The 27,026-nt window shown below is 33.6% G+C and overlaps 1 protein-coding gene across 3 annotated transcripts in view; it reads right to left on the reverse strand.

Moving 5' to 3' along the window:
* NEMF (nuclear export mediator factor) overlaps nt 1-27,026 on the reverse strand; it is a 65,704-nt gene that overhangs the window by 8,525 nt on the left and 30,153 nt on the right. For all 3 annotated transcript variants that reach the window (XM_074290502.1, XM_074290503.1, XM_074290504.1), the window contains 11 exons: nt 25,588-25,691; nt 25,001-25,063; nt 24,340-24,452; nt 22,363-22,420; nt 21,671-21,729; nt 21,459-21,579; nt 15,837-16,209; nt 14,718-14,760; nt 13,517-13,566; nt 10,829-10,976; nt 5,863-5,940 (listed from right to left, as the gene is read on the reverse strand). In XM_074290502.1, coding sequence (XP_074146603.1) covers nt 5,863-5,940; nt 10,829-10,976; nt 13,517-13,566; nt 14,718-14,760; nt 15,837-16,209; nt 21,459-21,579; nt 21,671-21,729; nt 22,363-22,420; nt 24,340-24,452; nt 25,001-25,063; nt 25,588-25,691 — 1,210 coding nt within the window. The remainder of the gene's footprint in view (nt 1-5,862; nt 5,941-10,828; nt 10,977-13,516; nt 13,567-14,717; nt 14,761-15,836; nt 16,210-21,458; nt 21,580-21,670; nt 21,730-22,362; nt 22,421-24,339; nt 24,453-25,000; nt 25,064-25,587; nt 25,692-27,026) is intronic.

Below are 27,026 nucleotides of genomic sequence, written 5' to 3' on the forward strand. Positions count from 1 at the left end.
GCATTTAAGTTAAATCTTAACAAAGGTCTGGATTAAACAGAAGTTTTGGCCTATAAAAGGCAGAAATAAGAAAAAGAGCACATTCCAAGCACAAAGAACAGCTTGTACAAAGATAAGGAGACGGGGAGCTGAAATATTATATGTGGATAATGAACAAAGAAGACAGTTTCATTGGTGTGCATATATTGATGGTATAAATCTAGAAGAATAAGCTGAAGACTTCAACAGCAGATCAATGATATTTGCTGTCAAACTATTCTTTGTTTGGTGGAAAATTCTCCCCGCCAGCCATAACTATCAAAGGCAACTCTTTCCATTCTCTAAATTATGTTATGGACTATGTTTAAGTCATGAATTCATTTGTAGTTTATTGTGATACATAGTTAAGTGTCTGGTTTAAACCTATTTTCTTTCTTTTTTTGTGCTTTCCATGCTTCTTTTGTTTGATCATTTTATGTTCTTTTATTTTTAAAGCCATTTCTGTTTACACCCCCCTATTCAGCAGAACATTTAAAAGAGGTCACATGAAACCTTGGCATTCCACATCCAAGGTTCTCATCCCTCTCTCAAAAGAAGGAAAATGTTTCTTTATCACTTCTTCGGGACCATACTGGTTCATTACAATACACTAACTACTTTTTTAAAGTGTTATTTATATTCCTGTAGTTATTGTGCATATTGTTTGTAAAATTTTGCTTTGTTCATTCATTCTGCATCATTTCATTCAAGTCTTATGTTTCCCTGAATTCCTCCTTTCTGCCATGATTCACAGTAGGCCAATTTTATCACGGATTTTCTTCAGTTTTACCCAAAACTTCCCTTCTCAAGAAAATGCAGGGGCTCTCACACAAAGACAAGGTCTGAATCTATGATGTCACTAGCATAGGAAACTCCCAGGTGAGGAACAATCCTTCCAGTACAGGCTGGCATCTTCGTAATATGGAGCTTTAGAAAGCTGCCCAGACTCAATATATTACACTGAAAGTTTAAAGGACTTGCTGGAGACAAGAAGATCAGGATATCATAAATGGGACCTGAACCTTGATCCCACTGGCTTCCAGAACAGTTCTCTGTACATTCTACCATGTTTTCTCACTATTACTTATGCATTTCCTCAAAAACAAAAGTGTAAACTCCTGTTTGGCATCTAAGGTCCTTCATAATATGGATCCAAGGTACCTTTCCAAATTGATTATACATTAACTTCCTTGTGCTCTCTTTAGTCCAGCCAAACTGGACAAAACTCCAATCTATTTGCTTTTTTAACAGGCTTTCTCCCAAGCCCAGAAAGCATGGCTTTACCTGATTCTTGCAATGTCAAGCTAAAGTGTCAATTCCTTTCAGAAACCTTTCCTGAATCCCCTGTTAATGGTGCTGCTCCTTAACATCCCCTTCTAGCATCACCATATATTTGTAAAACATCCTCTATTCATCTGCAAACATGTTCTATTTCCCAAATAGCATATACATAAGATGTTTGAACATAGGGTCATTTTTTGGGTCTATATCCTTAACAATGCCTGGCACGGTGTTTAATAAATTATTTCACCTCTTCAATCTCTCTTGAAAATGCTCCCTTATCTCCTCTGACACTGTCCAGATGACTTCAGTGCAAGTCTTCAACACCTATTGTCTGAATTATTACAAATATCTGCTGATGGATCTAAATGCCTCAAATTTCTTTCCTCTTATTCAGCCACCAAAGTAATTTTCAAAGCAAGATTTCCTTCTTCCAGTCACTGTAGAGCCACAGAACCATAAAATCATAATTGGAAAAGGCCTCAAAAGAATTAAGTGATTTAACTTGTGTCTGAAGAAGATATATATATATACCTTATATATAGTAATCTAGAGCAGAGGTATCAAACAGTTAACCCCCCCAAAAAAGTACAACTATTTCTATTTCAGTTTGACACCAATGATCTAGACTTTGCTCAAGGATCTCCAGAGAAGAAGCAATCTGAGGTAGCCCACTCTACTCTGGATAGCTCGGTTAGGTTTTTCTTCATATCAAGCTTTGAGTTGCTTCTTTGGAACTTTTCATTCATTGCTTCTAGTTTGACTATGTGAAGAAAAACAAAAGACAATCTATTGACTGTTATATGCCATAGTTGCCATATCAAGCTGTCAATCCATGCTGGATTTGTGATTTCCTAAGACCTCAATTTATTTTTATAGCCACCCTGATGTTTAGCAACTAATGTTTTCCTGCTTTTTATTTGTGAAACTGATCCTTTTTTAAATCTAAGTTTAAGACTTATAGTTAAACACACCTGTCAGATTGGCTAAGATGACAGGAACAAATAATGATGAATGTTGGAGGGGATGTGGGAAAACTGGGACACTGATACATTGTTGGTGGAGTTGTGAAAGAATCCAACCATTCTAGAGAGCAATCTGGAATTATGTCCCAAAAGTTATCAAACTGTGCCTACCCTTTGATCCAGCAGTGCTACTACTGGGCTTATATCCCAAAGAAATACTAAAAAGCAGAAAGGGACCTGTATGTGCCAAAATGTTTGTGGCAGCTCTTTTTGTTGTAGCTAGAAACTGGAAGATGAATAGATGTCCATCAATTGGAGAATGGTTGGGTAAATTATGGTATATGAAGGTTATGGAATATTATTGCTCTGTAAGAAATGACCAGCAGGAGGAATACAGAGAGGCTTGGAGAGACATCAACTGATGCTGAGTGAAATGAATAGAACCAGAAGATCGCTGTACACTTCAATGCTGTATGAAGATGTATTCTGATGGAAGTGGATATCTTCAACATAAAGAAGATCCAACTCACTTCCAGTTGATCAATGATGGACAGAAATAACTACACCCAGAGAAGGAACACTGGGAAGTGAATGTAAATTGTTAGCACTACTGTCTATCTACCCAGGTTACTTATACCTTTGCAATCTAATACTTAATGTGCAACAAGAAAATGGTATTTACACACATATATTGTATCTAGGTTATATTGTAACACATGTAAAATGTATGGGATTGCCTGTCATCAGGGGGAGGGAATGGAGGGAGGGGGGGATAATTTGGAAAATGAATACAAGGGATAATGTTATAAAAAAAAATTGCTCATGCATATATACTGTGGAAAAAAATTTCTAAAAAAAAACCAAAAAAACCCCCACAACAACAAAACTTATAGTTAACCAAATTTTTTCTCTTAGATTTAGCTCAAAGTTTTAGCCAGATTCTGAATCCTATTATCACAAGGGTTAATTTTCTCTCCTAGCTTTTCATCTATAAACTTGACAAAGATATCACATCATCCATGTTTTCTTTCTTTTTTTAAAAATTTATTAATTTTATAATTAATCCATGTTTTCATACTAGTCATTAAAAAAAATGTTAAACTGCACAGGGGCAAAGATCTCTGGGGCATTACACGCTCAAGGCTTCTCAGTTGTACAAAAAGTGTGTTGGAACTGAAATCAAGAAGATGTGTTCAGATCCATTTGAGCAGTTACTTAAACTCTCTACCTCATCTGTACCTCATCAGTTTTTTCATCTGCAAAATAGGGATAGCTATAGCACTTATCAGGAGATAATATTTATAAAGTGCTTGGTAAACTTTAAGTGCTATTTAAATACTAGTATCATCATCATTAATTGATGTCTTTGAGTCCAAGAATTCAGCTTAGTTGTAATATCATAAACATGTTTCTCCCTCTTGTCTACAAGACAGTCAACTGCTTTGCTAAAATCTACATAAACAGATTTGTGAGTTCCCAGAGAGTAAAAACTATCTTTTGCCTTTCTTTTATATTCCCAGCAAGCAGCATAGTGCCTAGCACACAATAAGTATTTAATAGATGTTTATCAACTGACTTGATTAGTAATTAGTATACCAGGATGGAATTCTTCCAGATTTGGTGACAAACTTATCAAGGGGATTTAGATTAATCCTGATTAACCATTTTTGCTCTGACCCTTGAAGGGTACAATGATCATTCTTCTTGAGAGATAAAAGAAAAGCCAAATACAGGCTGCAAATTAGCCTTCTTTCTATTTTTGGTCACTGTTGTCTCATATATTACTCCTTGCCAAAATCTCAAACATATTATTTTATAATATTATTTTCTTTTACTACCTACTGATTGCCACCCAAATTCTTCCCCCTCTCAAAACATGTTTCTGGATTCTTCACATGAATATTTTTCCTTATCACATAGTGCTTCACAGCTAAATTCTCTTTGGCTTTCACAACCTCACTGGAAGAAGTGTTGTACTCCTTTGTCTTCTTTTGCCAACTCCTAAGGCTAATTTGTTGCTAATTACCATGACAAATTGTTTAATGCCTTATATTTACTTTGAATAAGCTTTACCATTCTAAATTGAAATTTCAACCACAAATTCTTTCAAAGGATTAATGAGGTCAAACTTGCCTTTTTTATGATAATCTCTATTTACCTGGTTTATTATCAATACTTTGTGCATTTGTAGAAGGATATTTTAAAGTGTGGACTCATTGCCAGCTAGCTTTCTTCTTCAACATTCTCTCCTCCAAATTACTATTCTTTCTCCTGAGTTGTATTTATTTTTTCTCTTTGTGCAATCAAGCCCGTCATAGCTCTAGAGTTTTCTTTTCTATTTAAAAACCTTTTATTTAGTTGTGCAAAAGTAAAATATAGTTTTGTTGATTTTTGTTCAGTTTGCTCAATCTTGTGCCAAAAACACATTATTCTTATTTCACCACATTCCTATATTTTATAGTGTAGCCCAAAATTCCAAATCTCATCTTCAGTCTCTTTTTAATTTCCTATTCTTTCTTCTACTGAATATCTCTCAGTTGATAGGATTAATGAAAACACTATCCTGTATTCCCTAGGCTTTAATGTTTTTCTGACCAGGACTTCCTTACTCCTTCAGAATGGGAGCCAGCTTCTTCCCATTTGTCTCTCCAACAAACACCAGAAGTGCGCACTTCTTGATAACTCAGGCAGTTCTTTTCTTTGAAGTTTACCTCCTAGATGTACACCCTGGGGAATTAGGCATACTGCTTTCTTGGGTTATCTCAAAACAGCTAACTCTTCAGCAGAGAATTCCTGATCAACATTTTCCTTTTTGCTCATCACTGAAAAAACGTTACCTGATGGTACCTATGACTTCAATAATACCCTTTTTTGGAGCTACTTTGTCTAAACATGGTTCCATTCCCCCTGAAGAACAATCTCCTATGTATAGATAGCTGCAAATGTTCAGTGGGTCTTTCCAGCTCATACACACACACACAAAAACAAAACCCTGAGAAATTTAGGCAAATACTCTGACTTGATCTAACAATACCACTTCTAGATCTATATACCCAGAGGATAAAAAAACAAAGCAAAACAGGAAAAAGACCCTTATGTGTAAAGATATTTTTAACAGCTCTTTCTTTGTAGCATCAAAGAGCCATAAATTAAGGAGTTAGGCATCAGTTTGGGGATGGGTTAACAAATTATGGTATACGAATGTAATGGAGTATTGTGCCATAAAAAAATGATTAGAGATAATTTCCTAAAAACCTGGTTAGACTTGTATGAACCAATGCAGAGTGAAGTGATTTTTATATTAACTACAACATTGTAAAGATAAACTTGTGCTGATCTTCAGGTACTTATTCCACTTCTCTAAAACTTTAAGCTGTTGGGCCCCATTTTGGTTAATTTATGACAGAGGCAAACAAGACATAAGGATGGAAGACATACACACAATATAACAATTATGCCCTTGAAAAACTTTGACTTTGCTCTTTACAACTTTCCCTCTACACCCAAAAATGTTAGGATTTTTATTCCCCTCAAATATGTTACTTTGTATCATTTATTGCTAAGAAGCAAGCTGAAAATAGTTTCAGGTTTCACTTACTCCAAGGAGCTTCATGATAAGTTCACGATCTTCCTCATCTTGATCTTTATATTTTTCTTTCATTTTTTTAATTTTACTCTGTGGAGTTAAAAGACTGGTATGAGAAATTAAAAAGTTAAAAAAAAAAAAGTCAATCATTATCTACTCAGGAAGGACTTTTTTTCCCCATTCATTCATTCAACAAATATACAAAGTATCTAAACCATGATTGCTGTGGAGAACAAAACAATGAATATAAAACCATTTTTGCAGTCAATATGCAATCTTTACCTTTTTCTTGTCCTAACCTCCATACCAAGTGTTTTTATTGGGTATCTCACACTGGATATCTCACAGACATCTTAAAATCAACATGTCCAAAATAGTATTATAATAGTTCTTATTCACAATTGATCATTTTATAATACTATTGTTACTTTATACACAGTACATTTTACTTTACATCAGCCGATGGAATTCTTTCCAGGTTCTTCTAAGAACATCCTGCTCATCGTTTACTGAGTCTTGTATTTGAAAATCAAACTTTCTATTCAACTTTGGTCTTTAAATAGGGAATGCCTTAAAGTCCTTTATTTTATTGAATATCCATTTTTCCTTGAAGGATTATACTTAGTTTTATTGGTGATTCTTGGTTGTAATCTCATCTTTGTTCTTCCTTTAAAATGAGCTGCTAGAACCAGGAGATCATTACACACGGCGGCAACAACAAGACTATATGATGATCAGTTCTGATGGATGTGGCTCTCTTCAATGAGAGGATTCAAACTAGTTCCACTTGTTCAATGATGAAGAGAACCATCTACAGCTAGAGAGAGAAAACCGTGGGAACAGAGTGTGGAACACATTCTCACTCTCTTATTTGCTTGCATTTTGTTTTCTTCCTCAGTTTTTCTTTTCCTTCCTTCTTGGTCTGATTTTTCTTATGCAGCAAGATAACTATAAATATGTAAACACATATTGGATTTAACATGTATTTCAACATATGTAACATGAATCGGAGTGCCAGCTAGGGGAGGAGATGAGGGGAAGTTGGGGAAAATTTGAAACAAAAGGTTTTGCAAGGGTCAGTGATGGGAAAATTACTCATGCATATGCTTTGGAAACAAATAAAGAAAAAAAAAAGTGAAGCTGCTAAATCTTATATTATCCCAATTAAAGCTCTGATACTTTAACTGTTTTTAGCTGCTTGCAATATTTGCCCTTGACTTGGGAAGTTCTGGAATTTGGCTATAATATCCCTGGGAGTTCAGGGTGTGATCTCTTTCAGGAAGTGATTGGTAAATTCTTTCAATTTCTTTTACCCTCTGGTCCTGGAATATCAGAACCATTTTCCTTGACAATTTCTTGAAAGATGATGGATAGGTTCTTTTTTCCAGGTCAGTTGTTTTTCTAATAAGATACTTTATTGTCTTGTATTTTTTCATTCTTTTTGTTTCTTGATTTCTCACAGTCATTAGTTTTCCATTTGCTTGATTGTAGTTTTTAAGGAATTATTTTCTTCAGTGAGCTTCTGTATCAATTTTTTTTTTTTTTTTACAGAAACCTACATGCAAATAAATCCATGTATGCTTACATATAGATGCACATTTACCTTATGTAAACATACCTCTAAAACAATAAAACGGCTGATAAAATGTAGATTTCTCTCTGGATTAAATCTTTCTTTGACCTTGTCCAAGATTAATGATTACTAGCCCTACTATTTTTTGTTTCTTTTTTTCAAAATCAATCTTATTTATTTATTTATTCACATTTTTTTTTATAAATCATGTTGGGAGAGAAAAATCAGAACAAAAAGGAAAAACCATGGGATAGAAAAAAAAAAAAAAAAAAAAAAAAGAAGTGAATGTAGCATGTGTTGATTTATATTCAATTCCCATAGTTCTTTTTCTGGATGCAGATAGCATTGCCTATACAAAGTCTCTTGGGATTGCCTTAAAATGCAATTCTATTTTAAAAGAATTATAATTTTCAGTACATTTTTTTCCCCATTTGACCAATTCTGCTATTTGTACTTCCTTTACCTTTACATTGTCTATGGTTTTTTAAGGTGTTATTTTCGTCAGTATTTTTTGTGTGTGTTTTCTTTACCAAACTGTTGACTTGTTTTTCATTTTTTTTTTGCATCATTTCATTTCTCTTCCCAATTTTTCCTCTACCTTTCTTATTTGATTTTTAAAATTCTTTTGTGAGCTCTTCTATTGAACTAAATTGAGATCAATTCATATTTCTCTTGGAGGCTTTGGATGTAAGAGTGATGACTTTATCTTCTGAGCATATGTTTTGATCTTCCTTCTTACCATAGTGACTTTCTATGGTCAAAATATTTTTTTGTTTATGCTTCCAGCTCTTTTCTTGACTTTTAATATTTTTTTAAACGTAGGGCTTTGCTTCTTCTAAGCTTTCAGGGGTTTTATACACCTGTTTTCAGAGATCCTCTTAGGGACTTTCAAGTTTTCAATTTTTTCAAGTTGGTAGGATCTTAAAAGAGGTGTGTTTTACTACTCTCCTGGACTGTGCCCTGGTCTGTGAATGACCATAAGCACTTTTTTCTGCCCTAAAGCTGAGGAGGTTCCCTACTTGACAGTGGCTGCAAGTTCTGGTATGTTAATGCTTCTCCTAGACTTGGAAATACCACCCAGGACTGACTCAGATCAGATTATAGGCAAAGCAACAGTTTTGCTTCATTGTCAGCTAAGAGTCTCCTATAATCTCCTTTTGACCAGTTTGTTCAATCTCCTTACTATCTGTGGGCTGAAAGCTCCACTATCATTGCTGATTCAGGGGCTCCCAAGGCCGCCTCCTGATTTTCTGGGGCTGGGGCTATGCTGGTAGGGCCTGAGTTGGATTCACACTCAGATGCAAATCTTGCCTGCATGTCTACTAAGTTATCTTTGGTATCTTTGAGCTGAGAAGTCTGGAAACTGCCATTGTTCCCACTGATTCAGTCACCCCAAGACCTGTTTCTGGTTTACTGGTGCTGAGACCGTGCTGGAGAAACCTGCACTAGACTGTGATTCACTGGAAATTTTTTCACTCTGTCTCTTAGTGAGTTCTGCCCATCTGTTTCAGTCATTAATTAAAGGTTCTTGGAGGAATTTGGAGAAGAGCTCAAGTGGGTCCCTGCCTTTACTCCACTATTTGGGTCTATCCCCCTGTACATAGAATCTTGCTGAGAATGCACCTAGACGGGTCAGTTAATAAAATCTTGGGCTTGGAATTGGGAAGACAATATTCAGATTTGTCCTCAAATACTTTTTGTGTGACATTGGACATGTCATTTGACCTATTCCTCAGTTGCCTCGTCTGTAAAACTGGAATAGCAAGTTACCTGCCTTGTGGGATTGTTGTATGAAATGGGATAATATTTATAAAGTATTTTTCAGTTAATATTTTTATTATTATTAATAGGGACTAACAAAAAGGACTTGTGCTGAATTAATTAAATAAATAATTGTTAAACTTACTTAATTGTGATGATAGTGAATATTGGTTTTTTAAAAAATTATTAAAAAGTAAAATTTTTTTTGTAGTTTATTAATAAAAATAATAAATAGCATTGTAAGCAAGTTAACTATCTGTTAACTCATTTGATCCTCACAACAATCTTGTGAAATGAGTGGTATATTGATCTCTATTTAATACATGAGAAAACTAGAAGCAAAGTCTAAGTGAGTTCCTCAGGATTACACAGTTGTTTGAGACAGAATTCAAACACAAACTTCCCAAGTTTGACACACTACTGACTGTACTGACTAAGGAAAAACAAAGGCTAGGGGGAAAAAAAAAAAGGCAAGAATTTCACTTGAGGGAATGTTTGTATTTGATGACTAAGAGGAGAAAAAGAAGTCAGAAAAGGAGAAAGAAAGATCAGAAGAACAGAACTATAAACTAAAGGATTTTAGAATTCCCAACTCGGCTTATTTTATAGAAAAATAATTTGTTTCTTTTTTTCAAAATCAATCTTATTTATTTATTCAAATTGTTTTATAAATCATGTTAATTTGCCCAACGTCACAGAGCTAAGTACTATAACTGAGACCTCAGGCTTCCAATTCAGTGAATTTTCCATTATGCCAAGCAACCTCCTAGCACAGAATATGGTAAGTCATGGAAGAAAGTTTCAAGAGACTGATCAAGAGACTGAGAAAAGGACTTTCTATTTTGTACTTAGGAAGCCATTTGTAGGCTTCAAGAAAACAATTTCACTTGAATAATAGAAAGAGAAGGCAGACTGCAAGAAACCAGAGAATAATAAGAAAGATGGGAGTTTAAATTACTCTTTTAAGAAGTTTAGGGCCAAAGACAAATAGGACAGTAGGAACATTAGCTAGTAAACTATTATATGCTCTGAACAAATTCCTTTAGATTTTTGGTCTTTCATAGAGCGTAGGGTCTGAAATCAGGAAGACTAAGTACAAATCTGTCCCAAGACACTGACTACCTATATAACACTGTTAAGTGAACCTCTTTCTCTGTTTCCTCATCTTTAAAATAAGATAATAATAGCATCTACTTCCAGGGTTGTTGTGAGAATAAAATGAGATAATTGAAAATCACTTAATACAATGATTGGCACATATTAAGTATGGTAAATTAGTTATTAGTATTACATTATCATAAGTTAAAGTATCAGTGACCATAAGTCACTTAAAATTATGCTTAAGAATTTAAAAAAAAAAACAAACCCTCACAAAATTTCCAGGCTAAACTCAAACAAAAGGTATTAAGATAGAGAGGGGAAAAATCACTTAACTTCTCTGAGCCTTAATTTTCTCAAGAAAGACTTGCTCTTCCCACCTCTAAAATTTAAGCCTATGATTATCTATTACATAATTTCATTTCTTCTACATTTTGTATTTCAGTAAAATGAAAAATTAGAATCCCACAAAACCTTATTTTTCTACCAACCACATTTTAGTAGTAATTTTAATTACTATTAATCTTGTAACTTCTCAGCCTCTACCTTCTGTCCTCTCTTCATTGGTTGTGGACCTGAAACAGTTTTGCTTGTATTTGGAGAAACTTCAGTTTTTAGTGTATTTTCTTTTTCCTTGTCCTCCAATATATTTAAATCTGTTGAGTCATTTGGTTGCTTTTTTTTCTTCATTTCCCTGAAAATGAACAAAACAGAAATTTCTGATCTTTATTGATTCAAATTCTTTGAACCCAAAACAACTTTCTCAGCTCTGCCATAGTCAGACTTCAAATCCTGTCTCATATATCTATTATGTGTTAGACTTTGATAAATCATTTAATTTTTTTAGTCTCAGTTTCTCCATCTATAAAATGGGGATAATAATAGCAACTGCTACATAGGGTTATTGTATCATATAAAATAAAAAGAGAAACATGCTTTGTAAAACTTTAAAATGTTATATTAATATGGGTATCTATAAGACTGTAAAGTTCCCATTACAGTCTTATAGATACCCATATTAATATAACATTTTTTAATATAGCAATAATGGCTCAAGTATACTATTAGATATAAAAGACTAAATTGTTACAAGTGTCAACTATTTCTAATATAATTCAAAAAACATGTAAATCGAATTTTATGGGGCATAATATTTTTTAAAAATAGCTTATATAACTTTCTGAGAACATCTTCTAAAGTCCCAAATTTTCCCTTTCCTCTTCAAATTCAATCTAAGGCTAAACAAATATAAAACAATGGCCTAATACAATGAATTATCCAGGCAATCAATGACCTATCATTTGGCCCCACCTACATTTTCAACCTTATTTCAAGTCCCGATTGCCTTAACTATCCTAGCTAAGAGAGATATTTCCTTCCCAGTGAATTCCTACAGTACTTTTATAGATAACAAACTTGGAACTTCTTTAAGCTTACCTACATATATTATTTCTTCTAAAGTGTTTCTGTTGTTTTCCCTAATCAATTTTAATTACAAGGATAAGTACCATATTTCCATCTCGTTCTGTTCCCAAAACGTGGCAGTTTTTTCCATTTACTTTGTCCTACTATGGACAATGATTTGCTACATAGCCCTTCCTTAAATCAAAACTTATGGTATCTTCTCTAATTTTTTTTTTTTAAGTCTCTTTTACATGAGTTTTTCCTGATTTATGTCCTTTATTCTTTAGCCTGACTAATATTCAGGAACCATCTCTCCCCTTCAATACACTTTTATATTTCTTATACATATATATGTTAGTTCTCCTTAAGGAAAAGGCATTAGCCTTCTTTTCTTTTATAAATGCCCTCTATGGTACAGACAGAACCTGTTTTGTTGCCTGCAGATAGTTGCCGAACAGAAAAATATGACAATTAATGTTCAAATCCTCCATATTCTGACTCCATCTTTCCTGGGTATCCTTATATCATATTAATTTCTTTCCCTTGTTCTTCATTTCAGCCAAACTGGAAACCTGTCTATTCTCCATTCTTTCAATGATCTCTTATGGAGGCATTTGGCATCTGCTAAAACCCTGCTCCTACTTTTCAAAGTCAAATACTGATGTCATTCCTTCATCAAGACTATTTTCCTTCACAACTCTAGCCTTGACATTTATCATAATTGGGATCTCTGTGCTTTCTTTGGTATCAAGTTATTTGAATATTTCTTTTTCTATTTCATGGAGATCACAGGCTATCTTTGTATCCCTAATACCCAGTGCCTTAAACATAGGAGGCATTCAATATTTATTTGCCAGACTGATTTTGAAATTTATTAAGATGAGATCAATAACCATATTAAATCCTAGTGTTGCGGGCGTAGCCCCTTTAAGACTCCTTGTCTGATCTACCTTTGGGACAAGATATTCCTAGGGGAAAAGATCCGTATCTGAGCCAGTTTGGACTGTATCCAGCCCTCAGTTAGTTTGGGTTTTCAGCCCCCTTTGATACAAGATCTGGTCAAACTAGTTTGGGCTTGTACCCAGCGCCCCACCCCCCCATCTGAGCTGGCTAGGATAAAGCCCGCCAAAAATCTGGCCTTCAAGGAATTAACCTGAGCTCTGCCCATTGCTTCTTCAAGCAGATAAAAAAAAAGCAAAGCTAGAATCATCTTGGGTCAGAGATCTGAAAGATGCCAACCAAAATGCTTGCATCAGAGATTCTCTATCCCCGCCGTTTTCGGCGTGTATCTTCCTCTATCTAATGCCTTTTACTAATCAGACCTTAACCTTGCTTCCAAACCTGGCAATAAACATCTTTTTACCCATCTAAGTTTTTGGCCTGTAAATTCATTTACAGGGGACTCTTGCCACCACTAGACCTGACTTAACTTTGTATCCTTGCGCCGAATCCTAAGGGGGTTGCAGGGGAGCTCCATGTGACTCCCTGTACCCCGAATTCTGCCACTAAACCTCACTTAATCCTATTGAGGTATATACCTCATTATTAGGTATTTACCTCATGATTTGGTTCAAGTACCTCATCATTTTGAGGTTCCCTATTACCTCATCACTAGTAATTAATCCTAATAAAGTTCAGGTCTTTAAACAGACAAACTTTTTATACTTAAACATTAAAAATTAAATTAAGTGACTTTTATTTTGAGAATTATAAACAGATAATTTCAATTTAATAAAATTGGGCTTTCAAAAGAGACAGATGATATGTCAACTAAATTATCATTAGTTACAAATCAAGATATTTGATTTTTGAAAATACAAATTGTTTTACCTTCGTTCCTTGGCTGACAAATGCCTCCGGCCATGTAATTTACTGTCATTCTATTAAGCCAAAGAAACAAGCAAAAAAAACAAAAAACAAAAACAAAAAAATAAACCCCAATACTAATGACTTTTCAAATATTAAAATCAAAAGCAAAAAATGTTTTATGAATGTCTTTATTTCTAGTGACAAAGAAAATCATTTAAGGAAGCAAAAAATATCTGATTCAAAGACCCTACCTAATAATGTATGTGTTCTGTCCTAGTGAGTCCCCCCACTTCTCTGCCATGAAAGGGCCTATTTTCGATTATCTCTCTTTCAAGATCATCACAGGTTTTTCTACTACTCTCAATTCTTCATTTTCATCATTATATTTATTAATTAATGACATTCCTTCATTTCAGCCATTTCCCAAAGGATGGACATCTACTTTGTTTTTAGTTCTTTGCTACCACAAACAGTGATACTATGACTTTTATGATATAAAATTATTTTGAATTTTCACTTTGTGATATAAGCCCACTGGCAGTAATACTGCCAGATCAGAGAATATAGGCATTTTAGTAACTTTTCTTCCATTATTTCAAATTGAAAATCAAAACAGTTGGACCACATTTCATCAAAGCCCCTCCAATATAGTTTCCACATTTTTAAAAAAACTTTTTAAGTGTTGCTTTAATTTGTATTTTTTAAAAAAATTATTAGTGACTTGGATCATACTTTCATGTGACCATTTATAATTTGAAAACCATTTTTGAAAGTTTCATATTCATTTATCTATTGCAGAATGGCACTTGATATAACTGTATATTCTGAATGTACGACTTTTACTAGTAACACTGCTGCAAATATTTTTCTCATTCTACCCCTTTTCCATTATTGTCTTTACTGATTTTATCTGTGTTAAGATATTTCTAGTTTTATATAGTTAAAATAGCCTATTTTGTCTTTTAAAACTTCTTTTATTCCTTGTCTGCTTAAGATGTCTCCTCCTAACCACTGTGGTAGAAAAGTACTTGGTCTCACTCTAATGAATGGTTTGATCTTTGATATTCAGGTCACCTTTCCATTTTGAGCTTTTTGTAACATATGATATAAAATATTTGGTCTAATCCTAATTTCTACAATATTGCTATTTTAAAAAGTTACTTTCTTCTTTTAAAAGTACATACAATACTATTCTCTTTTAAAAACTCAGCAAACAACTTACCACATCAGAGGCATCTTCTCTAGAAACTGTTTTCTGGAAGGATCTAGGAAAACAAGATCACTTATTAGTAATGTCTTTTTAAAAATCACCTTAGGCAACAAAACAAAATGCTCTTCACATACCCTTTTTCATTAGGAACACTACAAATAAACCCAATTCTTTGATAAAATCTATGTAATATTGTTCTTTTAGATTTTCTGTATATTATGTATGCTCTTCATTTGGACAAGATGTATTTTAAGTTTTCTGCACAGCCATCAGCTTTATACAATCAATTTAGGATATGATAGCCTTGTGTTTGTTTCTAATTTGATTTAGATTAGTTGAAATCAGATTTCATAAAGCATTTTTATACATGCTGATTTTTTTATTTCTATATTTTTTAAAAATAAGGGAATTATCCTGTAAAATGGTATAACTATTATGGATATTGACGTGGAATTACAAAGATGTCTCCACCCTGTGAGATTCCTTTCCTATATTTATAAGTTATTGATAAAAAGAAAGTTGACAAATAAATACACAAAAATATTAATGAAGTAGATATCCATGAATATAATGGAATATTATTGTCATATGAGATTATATTACATGATGAATACAGAAAAACATGGAAAAGATTTACACGAACTGATATAGAGTAAAGTAAGCAGGACTAAGAAAGCAATACACACGATGACTATGATAATATAAATGGAAAGAATCACACCAAAAAAATCAAAAGTGAATGTAACAAAATTATAAAGCTCAAGCATGATTTGAATGAAGACATACGAGAAGACAGACCAAATCCACTCCTTAATAAAGATGAGAGGTCCCTAGGTGTTACATATACCACTTTTCCTGACATATGCAATGTATTAATCAATTGTTAACTTTTTCCCTCTTATTATAATTATGGCTTTTGGGGACAGTGAAGGAAGAATATTGGGGATCATTATGATGATGTAAGAGATAAACTACATCAATTAAAACTCTTTAAAAAAAACCAAAAAAGGAGTTATCCTCTAATTTCTGAAATAAATATATTAGGGAAGAGGGAGGGCTCAACCTTTTTGTTATTTTCCTATATTATCATTAGCCCTTCATAAAACTTCACATTATCTACTTTTGAATCACCTTTGGGACTGAAGGTGAGATAGATCAATTGTAGTGTCTGGATAATTTAATGACATTTCAGATTCATCCTTCCTTTTACTTGCTATTTCCTGATCTGATTTCATTCTTTGAGATTTTCTATTGTCATTGGTGTAATCATCATCATCATCATCATCATCATCATCATCATCATCATCATCATCGTTGTCATCATCGTCATAGGCATCATCAACAGCATCATCTGAGCTCTCTTCTTGTGCTGATCCTTCTTTTGGCCTGTTTTTACCATTTTCAATGCTAATGACCTCTTGATCAATTTGATTTACTACTTCCCTTTCTTCTAGAGTTTCAGAAGTTTCTTCTTGATCCTCTCCACTGCTGCTATCATCATTATCTACATTAGAATAAGGAAAATTAAAGTTAGAATATCACAACAAAAGAGTGGATAAAGAAGTCAGTCTACCAGGACAAATTTTCTTTTCTTTTAGTTTTATTGATGACTTCAGCTTTCATAAAAGCTATTTCCCTTTAACCCAATCCCATTAATTGAGACTTCCCTTAAAGTAAAGAAGATTATTTAAGAAAAACCATAAAACATAATGACCATATCTGTTGCCCACCATCTTTCTCCTAAAAGAGAGAAGTAGATTTCAACATCAATTCCCTGGAAAAGAAATTGGTCCTTATAATTAAATAGTAGGTTTTTTTTTTTTTCCCCCCCAGTTTCATATCATTTTTTTTTTTAATTTTAATTTTATTTTATAATTATAACTTTTTTTGACAGTACATATGCATGGGTAATTTTTTACAACATTATCCCTTGCACTTAGTTCTATTCAGATTTTTTCCCTTCCTCCCCCAACCCCCTCCCCCAGATGGCAAGCAGTCTTATATATGTTAAATATATTACAGTATATTCTAGATACAATATATGTGTGTAGAACCGAATTTTTTGTTGCACAGGAAGAATTGGATTCAGAAGGTAAAAATAACAGTTTACATTCATTTCCCAGTGTTCCTTTTCTGGATGTAGCTGGTTCTGTCCATCATTAATCAATTGGAATTGGATTAGCTCTTCTCTATGTTGAAGAAATCCACTTCCATCAGCACACATCCTCGTACAGTATCATTGTTGAAGTGTATAATGATCTTCTGGTTCTGCTCGTTTCACTCAGCATCAGTTGATGTAAGTCTCTCCAAGCCTCTCTGTATTTCTCCTGTTGGTCATTTCTTATAGAACAATAATATACCATAACATTCATATACCATAGTTTACCCAACCATTCTCCAATTGATGGACATCCATTCATCTTCCAGCTTCTAGCCACTATGAAAAGGGCTGCCACAAACATTTTGGCACATACAGGTCCCTCTTTCCCTTCTTTAGTAGTTCCTTGGGGTATAAGCCCAGTAGTAGTATGGCTGGGTCAAAGGGTATGCATATTTTGATAACTTTTTGGGCATAATTCCAGATTGCTCTCCAGAATGGTTGGATTCTTTCACAACTCCACCAACAATGCATCAGTGTCCCAGTTTTCCCACAGCCCCTCCAACATTCATCGTTATTTGTTCCTGTCATCTTAGCCAATCTGACAGGTGTGTAATGATACCTCAGAGTTGTCTTAATTTGCATTTCTCTGATCAATAGTGATTTGGAACACTCTTTCATATGAGTGGAAATAGTTTTAATTTCATCATCTGAAAATTGTCTGTTCATATCCTTTGACCATTTATCAATTGGAGAATGGCTTGATTTCTTATAAATTAAAGTCAATTCTCTGTATATTTTGGAGATGAGGCCTTTATCAGAACCTTTAACTGTAAAAATGTTTTCCCAATTTGTTACTTCCCTTCTAATCTTGTTTGCATTAGTTTTGTTTGTGCAGAAACTTTTTAATTTGGTGTAATCAAAATGTTCTATTTTGTGATCAATAATGGTCTCTAGTTCTCCCTTGGACACAAACTCCTTCCTCCTCCACAAGTCTGAGAGGTAAACCATCCCATGTTCCTCCAATTTATTTATGATTTCATTCTTTATGCCTAAATCTTGGACCCATTTTGATCTAATCTTAGTATGTGGTGTTAAATGTGGGTCCATGCCTAGTTTCTGCCATACTAATTTCCAGTTTTCCCAGCAGTTTTTGTCAAATAATGAATTCTTATCCCAAAATTTGGGATCTTTGGGTTTGTCAAAGATTAGATTGCTATTTTTATTCACTATCTTGCCCTGTGAACCTAACCTATGCCACTGATCAACTAGTCTATTTCTTAGCCAATACCAAATGGTTTTGGTGACTGTTGCTTTATAATATAGCTTTAAATCTGGTACACTTAGACCACCTTCCTCTGACTCTTTTTTCATTAGTTCCCTTGCAATTCTCGACCTTTTATTCTTCCATATGAATTTTGTTGTTATTTTTTCTAGGTCATTAAAATAGTTTCTTGGGAGTCTGATTGGTATAGCACTAAATAAATAGATTAGTTTGGGAATTAAATAGTAGTTTGACTCCTGGCAATTTTGAGGAACACGAAGCTACTTAAAAAAAAAAAAAAAAAAAAAAAAAAAAAAAGGCTTTTCTCATGCAAAATGAGACAACTGAGGTACCATTTCAAACCTCTCATACTGGATAAAATGACAAGAAAAGATGATGAATGTTAAGAAAACTGGGACACAAATGCATTGTTGGTAGAGCTATGAAATGATTCAACCATTTTGGAGAGTAACTTGGAACTATGCTTAAAGGACTATCAAATTGTGCATACCCTTAGTATAGAGCAATGTCTCTACTAGGTCTATATCCCAAAGAGAGCATGAAAAAGGCAAGAGGATGTATATATGCAAAAACATCTATAGCAGCAAGGAACTGGAAAATGAGTGGATGCCCATCTGTTGGAGAATGGCATATGAATGTTATGGAATCTTATTGTTTTATAAGAAATGATGAGATAAGCCTAGAAAGACTTACATAAACTGATGTTAAGTGAGCAGAATCAAGAGAACATTGCACATAACCACAAGATTATGTGATGGATCACTTTATTGATTTAAGGCAATTTCAATAAACTTGGAATGGAAAATGCCATCCAAATCCAGAGAGAGTACTATGAAGACTGAATTTGGATCAAAGCATAATTTTTCCACTTTTTTTATTGTCCTTTGTTTCTTTGGGGTTCCCCCCTTCTTTCTCGTGTTTTTTCTCCCTTTGATCTGATTTTTTTTTTCCAAATATGAAAATATGTTTAGAAGAACTGCAAATATTTAATCTACACTGGATTGCTTTCTGTCTTAGGGTAGAAGAAAAATTTGAAACATAAAGTTTTGCAAAGGTGAATACTGAAAAACTATTGAAGTTTTTCAAAAATGCTTTTTTTTCTCTGAGGGCAGATAACTCAGGCTACCATTCAAAGGCGCAATGATCATATGGCTATGGGTAGTCTCATTCAATTTCTAGTAAATGACTCGTAACTTCTATTTATGGAGTATTTTCATACTCCATAATAACAAAATAAATAAGAGAATGTATGTTTGATTTTTTAATTTATACATTAATCAATCAAATGAAGTAATGGGAAATTATTATTCAGGGTTAGAGAATAACTAAAAAATGCTCTTTAGAAATCCAAAGATGGGATAGTAAGATGGCACAATGGAGAGAGCATTGGCTCTCATGAATCAGGAGGACCTAAATTCAAATCTGGCCTTTCCTGGTTGTGTGATCCTGGGCAAGTCACTTAACCCCAACTGTCTCTCACACACACACAAATCCAAGGAATAATCTAGCAGAAAATAAAAGGGAAGAAAAGGGAGAGGAATCATAAGAATAGGGCCTGTGATGAACTAATACTGAGTGAAATGAGCAGGACTAAGAGATCATTATGTACTTCAACAATAATACTATATGATGATCAATTCTAATGGACGTGGCCCTCTTCAACAATGAGATGAACCAAATCAGTTCCAATAGAGCAGTAATGAACTGAACCAGCTACACCCAGCGAAAGAACTCTGGGAGATGACTATGAACCACTACATAGAATTCCCAATCCCTGTATTTTTGTCTGCCTGCATTTTTTATTTCCTTCACAGGCTAATTGTACACTATTTCAAAATCAGATTCTTTTTGTACAGCAAAACAACTATTTGGACATGTACACATATATTATGTTTAACATATACTTTAACATATCTAACATGTATTGGTCAACCTGCCATCTGGGGGAGGGGTAAAGGAGTGACTGATAATGGTAACCTCCAAGTGGGAGTTTACATAAGGTAACTCCCTCTGCTAATATACATCAGCAAAATAAAAAGTTATTTAGGGAATTGAAAGGTAAAATGACTTGCCCAGGACCACAAAGTCACTGAGGTTGGACCTGAACCTTGAGGTTGGCTCTGAACCTGGGTTTCTATCCTCTACACCAGAGTTTCTCACATGATTTGTACATTCCCCACATATATCTTATCTAAAGTATGCTAATGTGTTTTAACTAAGACAATACCATTTAACTTGGAGTTAATAAATTAAGCAAAAATCTCAAATGACAAGTTTTAAGGAAATGCAATTCCTCAACATAGAAAACTTAAGAATGTGCTCTCTCTCACATTCATCTTTGTATGACTTCGTACAAAAGTTTTATAAGTGGTTGATAGCCCATAGAGGTAAAGGGATTTCCCAAAGTAACAAAATAAGTAACTGTCAGAGATGGAATTTGCACAAAAGTCTTTTTGATTCTAAACCCAGCACTCCAACCACTTTACAACATATACTCTAAAATGACAAACTACACTTACTGAAAAGTCATCAGTGCATTGTTTATAGTAATTCTTAGGTACAAAATTAAATACTAATTCTACATATTATTAAATTATCTTTGTGATAGTTAATTTCACATTTGCTAAGTTATTTTAGTAGATAATTAAATGTTCTTTAAATTATAATGTTCTCTGGAAGCAGGGTTTTTTGGGGACCTCTGGAAGCAGCATTCCTTTAAGTTTCAGTAATCATCTCAAATGCAGCTGGGATTAAAGTCCAAATCCTTTATTTTCTCTTTCCAAGTACTGTCTCCTTCCTTGGGCCCTGTTAGCTTTCTTAGAGGCCTATCTCTCTCCTTGGTTCCAAGAGCTCTTGCCACTAGTCCTTTGCCTCTGCCAGCTTCAGTCTTTAGCTCCCTCCGAATCCAAAGCCTCCAGCCAGCACAAAGTGGAATATGGAATGAATCTATCTTCGCCTCCGAGAGTGGGCTTGTGAGAGCTCCTCCTTATATATGCTCTCTTAAAGGTGTGGATCTTGTGGAACTCTAATAAGTACTAAGTACATTAGTGAATTAGAGAACTGTTAAGTACCATGCTAAATTAGATAACTGATTTAGCATCTTGTAAGAATTCTAACAATTAAATCTATTATAAATATTAGATTTAGTTAATCAGTTTCCAGCTTGGGTACCACAAACATTAAGTGCCTATTATGTACAAGGCACTGTTCTGGGCATTTAGACTACAAAGAAAAAGGAAACCGAAATTCAGAACAGTTAATAATCTAGGAAAAGAAACATTTGTTCAAATGTTATTCTCTTAATTAAAAATATTTTTACAGATTTACCAATAACTACTACTTATCAAATTTGATAAGATTCATGAAATACCTAATGGCTCCATTTCTTCTGAAACTAGCTTACTAGTGCTGCTAGCCACCGTCTCCAAATCTTCATCTTGACCTCTGACTTTTCGTTCCCCTCGATGTCTCCAAACACATGGTTCATCTACCTAGAGAATCAATTTTTCATGTAAGTGATTTTTGTCTAAGTTTCTAATGAAATATAAGAAAAGAAAAAATAATTAGGGAAATGAAGAGTACCTTAAATAGGAAACTAAATCCCATCATAAGATATGAAGGAGGAAGAAAATTCTTCTTTCCTAAAAAAGATAATATACATCTCTCCTTTTAAAAGTTTCTATGAGATGAACAGTCATGAATGAAATGGAAATTTATTGTCACATATTTTGAATTTTCTCTAATATCCTGCTAGGTACATGACATTATCTTTTCTGTCATTTTATTTTTTCTTTTGTATTTAGTTTTAAATATTTTTTAAAAGGGTGAATAACAAAAGAAAAAAGCTTCTATATTTGTTTGCAAAATATATAATATTAGTGGCTTCAAGTATTTCACTACATGACAAAGTATGCAGAAATATATGCTAGACAAGATTTCTATATTATGTATAATGAACAGTTAGTAGAAGTACACTTTTATCCTTAGTTTTACATTTCTCACATCTTAAAACAATTCAATTTCATCATTCTTTCTATTGAAATATATGCCACATAGTCATATAATCTTGGGCCAAGAAAATCATAAATGGATTTGAAAACAGTAAATCTTGCCCCAAAAGTGCCAAAACTGCCCATTTACTACAAAGATCACACAAGATACAGTTGCATTCAGTCCCTTCTTTATGCTATTGAATAGCATGAAACAGATTCCTAAAAATATATGCCCTTCACAATCCATTAGTGGAAATGAGGAGATTGATATTAAATCCATACCTCTTATCATGAAGCTTCCTGTTGTCAAATATTCTCCAGTTGGTGCTGTTTTAGAAACCTGAAAATTAATATTAGATTCAATTAACAAGAGAAATACTGAAAGAATGAATGAAAAGGGGAATAGATGGGAACAAGTATTTATTGTGGGTCAGTCACTACAGTAAACACCTTACAATTATGACTCATTTGATACTCACAACAATCCTTTGCTGTCCACATTTTACAATTGAGAAAACTGAGAGAAAGATAAGTGACTTGCCAGGATAAAATAACTGGTGACTGGGCCCAGATTTACTCTTGGATCTTCAATTCTGCCACTTTCAACTCACGAATTTTATTTTTAATTTTACTTTTAATTCTAGAAGTTATCACAAAACACTGAACACTAAGAGAGATTATCATTTGGTGGCTGAAAATGCATATAAAATACAAAGAAGAGAAGAGAATTTTCTAAATCTTAGATTGTTAAGAATAATTCTCTATTAAAAAAAAATCCCCCCCCTCTTTTTCTGAGGCTGGGGTGAAGTGACTTGTCCAGGGTCACACAGCTAGAAAGTGTTAAGTGTCTGAGACCACATTTGAACACATAGGTTCTTTTCCTTTCTCCCTAAACACCTTTGAAAACATAGTAGTGATACTGCTGGTTACATCTTTGAAAACAGACATAGTAGTGATACTGTTGGTTCAAAGGGTATAGGCAGTTTAATAATTCATTGGGTATAATTCCAGACTACTTTCTAAAATGGTTGGATCAGTTTACAATTCTACCAACAATGAATTAGTGTCCCAGTTTTCTCATATCCCCTTCAAGATTTGGCACTTTCCCCTTTAATTGTTTTAGCCAATCTGATAGGTATAAAATGGTAACTCAAGGTTGTTTTAATGTGCATTTATTTCTCTAATCAATGATGACTCAAGAGCATTTTTTTTCAAATGACGATAAAATATTTTGATTTCTTTATAGGAATACTGACTGTCCATATCCTTTGATCATTTATCAATTGGGGAAAAACTCGTATGTTTCTCTAACACAGATAGACAGATATTATATATGTTATATATAGTAGATATACACTCCCCCTACTGATTCTTCCTCCACCCCTAAGGCAATTGGGGTTAAGTGACTTGCCCAGAGTCACACAGGTAGAAAGCATTAAGTGTCTGAGGCCAGATTTGAACTCGAGTCCTCCTGACTTCAGGACTGGTGCTTTTTATTTTTTTAATTTGGAAAAATAGTGTAAGGAAAAAAAAGGAAAACAGAAAATAAATACAAAATAAAACAAAACAAAAGAGAACATTGTCATGAGTACAGCAGAACATCAGGGAGGATTCAAAATATATAACAACAAATTACCAGATCAAGAAAGTACATATTGTTAAGTAGAAGAAATTATATTCATGAATGATCATTGTTTCTTTACTCCTTGTAAATTATTCTTTGATTCTCTGCTGCTCCCCTAATGATCCTTAACATTTGATATTTATTGTACATTTTTAGGCAATCGTATATAATGCTTTATGGTTCACAAAGTATTTTACAAATACCATCATTTAATTTACAGAGCAACCCTGTAAGATGGGGTTATTATTGTTACAATTTTATAGAAAAGGAAAACTGAGGCTAAGAGATTAAAAGATATGCCCAGATGCACATAGGTAAATAATGTCTGGGCCAGGATTTAAAGTTAGGTCTTCCTGAGTATAAGTCCAGCTCTCTATCCACTGTACCACATAACTGTTCCAATTATGACACTATGCATAAAATATGGTCAAATAAAAGATTAACCTTGATTCTATGTCAAAGAAAGACTCTATCCAGCAAGACATGGATTGTGGTGATACTCAATAGTTAGTTCAACGATTCTATTTTTTAATGCTGACCTCCTTGAATTTAGTTTTGTTTATTTATAAATTTACTGACATATTATTTACATACACCAATTTTTACTTTTAAGAAAAAGCAAAAGCTCCCATTACCTGATGATGATACACCCACCAAGCACTGGTGATAACTCGAGCATCCCAGGCAGCACTATAACACAATGCCATTGTGCCAGCTTCTGTCAAAGTCCGTGGTGGGATTGGTTCTCCTATGACAATAATGGCACAACTGCTGAGTTGTCTCTCCTCCCTCTCCCCCAGATACTAAGATAATAAAATCAACTCATTTATTGGGAAATATATCTTAAGTAAGTAAAAGGGATACCAACGTTAATGGCACTCCTATTCACTTATCTCAAAATGTTAATCTTATACCAATTAAAACATTCATCTAGTATGGGCTTTAAACAGGGCCTTATGATTGGGGATGAAGGTGAGGGAAGTGGGAGATAGCAATTATCAATGTGAAATTACATGATCTTAGAAAGACAAAGCAGAATTGTTTGGTTTCACCTGGGCATATCCTCTGACAATATTATTTGGATGGTAAAGCAACAATGGCAAGTTTGGCAAGGCAGAAAATGACAAAAAATAAAGATAAGGATGAAGGATGTTTGGTCCCAGAGAATGTAGAGTTTAGGTTTTCTAAGGCACAGAGGAAATGAAAAACAGAATAGAGTAATATATTCTTTATCATACGAAACTTCTGTAACTCAGAATTAGCATTTATCTTCTTAAAAGAGATTGAGAGTGTTACCCGTTGGATTCTTAATTACACAGCTTGTTGCACCATGAAGATCAGCATGAACATAAATATCTCCTTTAAAAAAAAAATCAAAAAGGAACATCTATCACAATGCACATAAGTTCTAAGTATAAAGAGAGTGCTTGCAAATTTCAGCGCTGAAAAATTGAACAAAATTAGGGGTTTTTTCCTTCAGGAAACTCATTAGAATAAATCTCAATAAGTAGGTCAATGACCACCAGATTATGAGGACTTAGGTAGACAGAAATTGATTTTGCTGGAGTCAGATGCTCCATAAGTCAGTAAATTTCATTGTGGAACAATTTATTTCTATTTCAAAGAACCCTGGCTTTTGTTATCTGGTATCAAAAAGACTTTGAACAAGTCACTTTATATCTACTGGCCTCAGTTTTTCTGATGATTAGGCTGGACTAGTTAAACTCTAAGCTTTCTTTCACCTTTATTTAAATCCTATGATTTTGTTTTGTTTTGCTTTGACCAAGTTGATATTCAAAGGAATACAAGATAAAGAAAAATGTTTTTGTGATCAAGATAGCTAGTTTGTGCATTTAAAAAAATTTAACATGGATTTTACAAACCTGGTGTCAAATATCGCTTCACAATTATTTCATTTTGTTGTTGATCTCTTCCACCTATAATGAGATAGTTCTCAGAGCTTATAAACCATAAAAACTTCTCAAACCTGTCAAATTAGGAGAAAAAAAATTAGCTAGCATATGACTTTTTTTTTCTTCCTCTCTAAGATCCTTGAGCAACTAGGTAGTTCAGTATGCTTGGCCCCACCATCTTCTTTCTGAATTCAAATCTGGGCTCAGAAACTGGCTGTGTGATCCTGAGCAAGTCACTTAATCCCCATTTGCCTCAGTTTCCTCAACTGCAAAATGAGCTGGAGAAGAAAATGGCAAACTATTCTAGTATCTTACTTAGCAAACAAAGCATCAATTGGGGTCATGAAGAATCAGACAACTGAAAAACAATTGAACAATATAAGATCTTTAAAATTCCCATATTGTCTGAATTTCCTTTTCAAAATAATTTTCATCATGAAGACTCAAACTTTTGAGTTAAACTTTTAACATGAAAACCAAAAAACTAATCAAATGTCTCATGTGATCAGTTTTATATACTGACTGAAATCTTTTTATCCTGTTCTAAACTGTCAATTTCAGTAGAAAATATAAGAACTATTTCTCATCTCTTAAAAGTAGATCCAGTGAAAATCAAAAAAGAAAAATGATTACTCATTCAAAAAGGAAAAGGTTGCTTCTATAGTTATTTACTATAATTTGTTAAGTGAGTGCTCAGTTCAAAAAAGATTTCATGTGCACTGTTAGGTAGACCTATAAATATAATAGTTCATCTTTCATTGAAGAACTAGATAGCCCTAAAAATATGAATACAAAAATGATAAAGGTTTCTGCCTTTAAGGAGCTTATATAGTAAAGACAAACACCAGGGTTATCTTCTTATTCAACATCATCACTAATAAACCAAAGAATAAGAAAAAATATCCATATGTACAAAAATATTTATATTTATAGCAACTCTTTTTGTGGGGGCATAGGATTGGAAATTAAGAAAAACTGGGTATCCAACTAGGGAATGGCTGAACAAATTATGATATATGAGCGTAAAAGAATATTATGTTGTAAGAAATTATTAAAATGACAATTTCATAAGAAGCAGCAAGGAAAACTGGTATGAACAGATGTAAAGTAAGCAGATAATAAAGTAAGCAGAACCAGGAGAATAACTATGCAATACTGCTAACAGAATAAAGGCCAACAACTTTGGAAGACTTAAGAATTCTGATCAATGCAACAAATAACGAAATCCCTTAAGACTGACGAGGAAGCATGCTACTCACTAGAGAGGATGAAGGACTTTCAAGATGCAGAATGAAACACATTTTTAGACATGGCCAATGTGGGAATATGTTTTCTTAATTATGCATATTTTGTTACAAATTTGGTTTTACTTTTTTTTTTTTTTTATGAGGAAGAAGAAGACAGGAGAG

Source organism: Sminthopsis crassicaudata, chromosome 2 (assembly GCF_048593235.1).
Source record: "Sminthopsis crassicaudata isolate SCR6 chromosome 2, ASM4859323v1, whole genome shotgun sequence".
NCBI classification, from domain to species: domain Eukaryota; kingdom Metazoa; phylum Chordata; class Mammalia; order Dasyuromorphia; family Dasyuridae; genus Sminthopsis; species Sminthopsis crassicaudata.